This window comes from Ruditapes philippinarum, unplaced genomic scaffold (assembly GCF_026571515.1).
Source record: "Ruditapes philippinarum isolate M1 unplaced genomic scaffold, ASM2657151v2 ctg12277_1_1_1_1, whole genome shotgun sequence".
Taxonomy (NCBI): Eukaryota; Metazoa; Mollusca; class Bivalvia; order Venerida; family Veneridae; genus Ruditapes; species Ruditapes philippinarum.
Genome location: NW_026865012.1, coordinates 18388 through 22538, shown reverse-complemented (window position 1 = coordinate 22538; position 4151 = coordinate 18388). Strand labels below are relative to the sequence as shown.

The window sequence follows — 4151 nt, the reverse complement described above, 5'->3', positions numbered from 1 at the left end:
TTCTTTTTGAATCCTTGTAACTTAAGTAACAGTAATGCCAAGAATAGATATCAACCTTAAATTAGTGATCATTTATAGCGCTTGCCTTGTTAGACATGTAATATTTGTAACATTTGCAACATACAGTTTTACATTTACTTCATATACTATGTAAATGTGTATTTCATCGTTAAATAATGAAATTGTTGATAAAGTGATTAGTGATATGAATAAGGAGTGACTTGTTTTCAATGAGAAATCTAAGAAATTGTTACAAGGAAAAATATAACGATAAAATTCAACGATGTAAAATAAACTTGATTGAAAATTAGAATATAATTCTTTTTTCTTAAGAACGAATTTAGTTATTATTGCGTAATTGATTCTATACAAATATATATATTACTTAATAGCAATGATAAGTAAGATGATAATATAAAAAGGAAGTCATTGCAATTTTATTTATATTAGCTCTATCAGAATAATATAAACGTTTTAATGTTTCAATGATAAGGTGTTATATGTTTAAGTGAACAAACACAATTATGAATTTCCTATTATTAAACAGCAACAACATAATTCAGTGTACTTAAACATTTAATTTCTAAGTTCACACGTACAAAAGATGATTGTAAAGAATATCCAAAAAACAATATGTATAATACTGGATCGGTATTTGAGGTACAATATACACACACTGTAAATAAAATTGCCCATTTAATAAAGCCTAAATTCACAGCACATCCTACGATTAAAAACATTGATAAAACGTCAGAAAGGAATGTATCACATATCGCTCATATTTGTTTCTACATTGTTTGAAATAAGTTTGTGAATGTAAAAGTTCACTCGGTTAAACAACATCTATAATGGATGCTCGATCTAAAATAAAGAGTCCATTTGGAATGTATATTTTCTTCGTGTGACTGCTTTTGCAATCATACTGACACCACAGGCAAAAGATAATTCAAGTAAACACATGTATACTCAAAACGAAGTAACTGTAAATATGTTTTCCGTTCAAATAATTATTTATCAATTTATATTTGTTTCATTTATCGCTTTTTATGTCATCCTATAAAAGCATTCGCTAAATATAGTATATTGTTGATATATTTGTATCAATTGGACGATTTTAAGTTATTTTTTACATATTTAGTGGTAAATATGAAATATTAAGAGTATCATTTAAGATAACGACGATTCACCAGTGTCTCTCCTCTGGGTCTGAACTGTTTACTTGTGGTACGTCAACTTTTTTATCACTCGTTTGATAATTTCAATGGTAGAAATGTTTCTCAAAATGGGAGATGTATCCATTGCCTGAAGCAAAAAATCAATGTAAAGCATTTATATAAAATATATATGCAGGTTTTACTCAATATTTACAAGACGACGCTAACTAGATTCATTCCTTTTTGTTTAGCTTTATTGAAAATTTAACCATACATCATATTATTTTATTGTGAATGTCTTGAAGGAATAGTATGACGTATTCATCATATCATATGAAACTACAAAATGACAATACCATCAATGTCAAATAATTCTTCTACCCATTTGTCCAGCATATGATTCTTCCGTCTACATAAATCCAGCACTACACTTTGTATCATTGATACTAAAATGAAAAATAATATAACATAATAATAAATACAATTTTAATATATTCTTATTGTTTTCTTTAACTAAGTCATTTCTACTGAGACTTTAAAATTATTATCATGTGCAATAAATAAAAGGAAATTATCTTACCGTCAGTCTTTATGTCAATATCAATGTCATTAGAATAATTTACTTCAAATTCTATATATGAATGTCATCACAATATAAAAAAGTACTATGAAATGTGAATGTCCAATCGTTTGCCATTGTAATACAAACAAGGTGGGCCTATAAACATATGTGGTAGAACTAATTAGTTATTACAAATCTAGACTTAATAAAATAAATGTATTTATCCTTGTTTCTACATGTTGTTATTTGCACGAAATTTACGTGCTTAGTTGATATATAAGTTAGCGGTTCGCTAAAGTTAATCATTCGAGGTCTTCACATTGCATTGCATAGTCAATCACGTTTACAAGTTTGATCCCCCCTCCCCCGCCCAATCATATTCATTTCAGTTTTATAAGAAACATTTTTTAGATTAGTTAGATTGATAATTAAATTGTACAGTGTTTCTTATTATTTGGGTAATTTTTCTCTTATCAATTTGAATTAATTAATTAATTAAATTATAAGATATATTTGTTACAGAATTTCATACTTTGAGCATTTTCAGATTCATTATTATAGTTATGTATGTACTGAATATTTAGAGTCAAACGATTATGTGTTATGTTTCGATATATTATATTTATGTTTAAATATAAAATGTTAAATAGAATAAATGCAATGTGAATGACTGATTCTACATATGTGTTTGTGTTATATTTTCTTAGTTTCTGTAGACTAAGGGATAAATGATTTATTTCCGTTTGAGCGCGAGCGAATTAGGAAATAATTTATTCTAATACCTCTAGGTAAACATTTAGCTTCAACACTATTAAAGATGTGGTATTCAATGAAACTAATGATTTAATATATTTTTCGAGTGGATGGATGCTGGTGTTATTTAAAACATATCCCTTATATGTCAAACAGTCAATTTCTTTAACTTACAGCTTATATTACACAGCTTCGTTTTCATAGCAGCATACATATTTCGTTTTCCCTCGTAACTATTACATAAACCGTGTCTAGCAAAGTGCCGGATTGATCTGAAATCAAACAATGAAGTTGTCAGTTATAAAAGGTTTGTTTAACCTTTTGAATTTTGAATTTCTTTCCTACTTTTAAACAATTGATCAATAGTATCCAAAGCTTTATTGTTGTTTTCGTCATGTCTTAATATTAATTTAAAGCAATAGTACATTATCTTAATTACTATGCGCTGTTTTTTCTAAATGATGTTCTTTAAAACAAAAACCACATCAACAAAAACAAAAAACAACAAAACAAAAAAAACGACAAAAAAACAACAACAAAAAACAAACAAAATAAACATTGAATTCATACTACCGATAATTTGTCTAAGTAAGTATCAATTATATCATAGTTAAAATAATTAACTTACGTCGGAGGTTTGTTAAAGTCTGCAATCATGGTATCCTTTGAATAATCCGTGTTAGACAACTCAGCACTGTTATCCTTTTCACTCAATACAAAACCGTCAGCTCTCAACACAATTCCATTGACAGCCAATACAATAGTTGAAATTACGATGTTTATTGACCTGCCCATTCCTTGATACGGAGTTTTACACTTTTTGTTTCCCTCTTAGAAAGTTTTTCAAAGTCGATGTTATGGTCGGTGAGTTAACTATTTCTAAGTAACTTGGCTAACTTTTATCTGTTATGTTTGACATTCCAGGTAAAATATATTTGACATAAATCTATATTCTATTATTTTTCTTCTAAATGTAATGTATTCATTACGAACACATATTTATATACTATCCAGGTAACATGTCTCTGATGGAATTTTAAAAGGGCTATCATAGACAACATCTCAATATATTGTTTTTAGAGTAACCACTTCACCTGTAAGAGAAATCATATATTATATGTACATATTCATTCATTACAGATAAGTCAGATGGATGTGTTTTTTAATTTAGAAACAAAAAAGTATTAATTTAATTGCAACATATTTCTAAGCTTAATCAACGGAAGATTGTTTTCTAGTTGATAATAATAAATGATATTTTAGTAGAGGGTGCCGTTCTATGACACATATTTCTCTAGTCTGTGTGAATGCTGACATTCTGTTAGAATCTCTATTAAATTATTTAAGTATAGAAATCAGTAAAACTATGTAATGGGCAATAAGGAGGATTGATAACATCTTTTTTAGACACATTAAAACCGACAAGCTATAAAATCTGATACAGTCTAAGTTGGTTGCAGGCAATCTGCAACGAAATTACAGTGTGTTATAGTAAAATGATATTTTATTTTACATTTTAAACAATAATTCTATACTATATTATTATAAGATAGATATAAATGACAACATTATATTATTGATAATTCTATATCTAATGTACATTGGATAAATGTAATAGAAGAAATAAATCATTGATAGTTCTTAATTGGATATACATAGGAAACACACTAATGGAAAAATAA

General features: G+C 27.3%; 1 protein-coding gene across 1 annotated transcript; it reads right to left on the bottom strand.

Annotated features, from left to right (window-relative positions):
* Nucleotides 1-700: 700 nt before the first annotated feature.
* LOC132727543 (uncharacterized) lies at nt 701-3541 on the bottom strand. The gene is made up of 4 exons (XM_060713082.1): nt 3098-3541; nt 2644-2741; nt 1511-1600; nt 701-1302 (listed from the first exon to the last, which is right to left on the bottom strand). The coding sequence occupies exons 1-4, from the start codon at nt 3262-3264 to the stop codon at nt 1259-1261; spliced, it is 399 nt and encodes a 132-aa protein (XP_060569065.1). The 5' UTR covers nt 3265-3541; the 3' UTR covers nt 701-1258.
* Between the last annotated feature and the right edge of the window lie 610 nt (nt 3542-4151).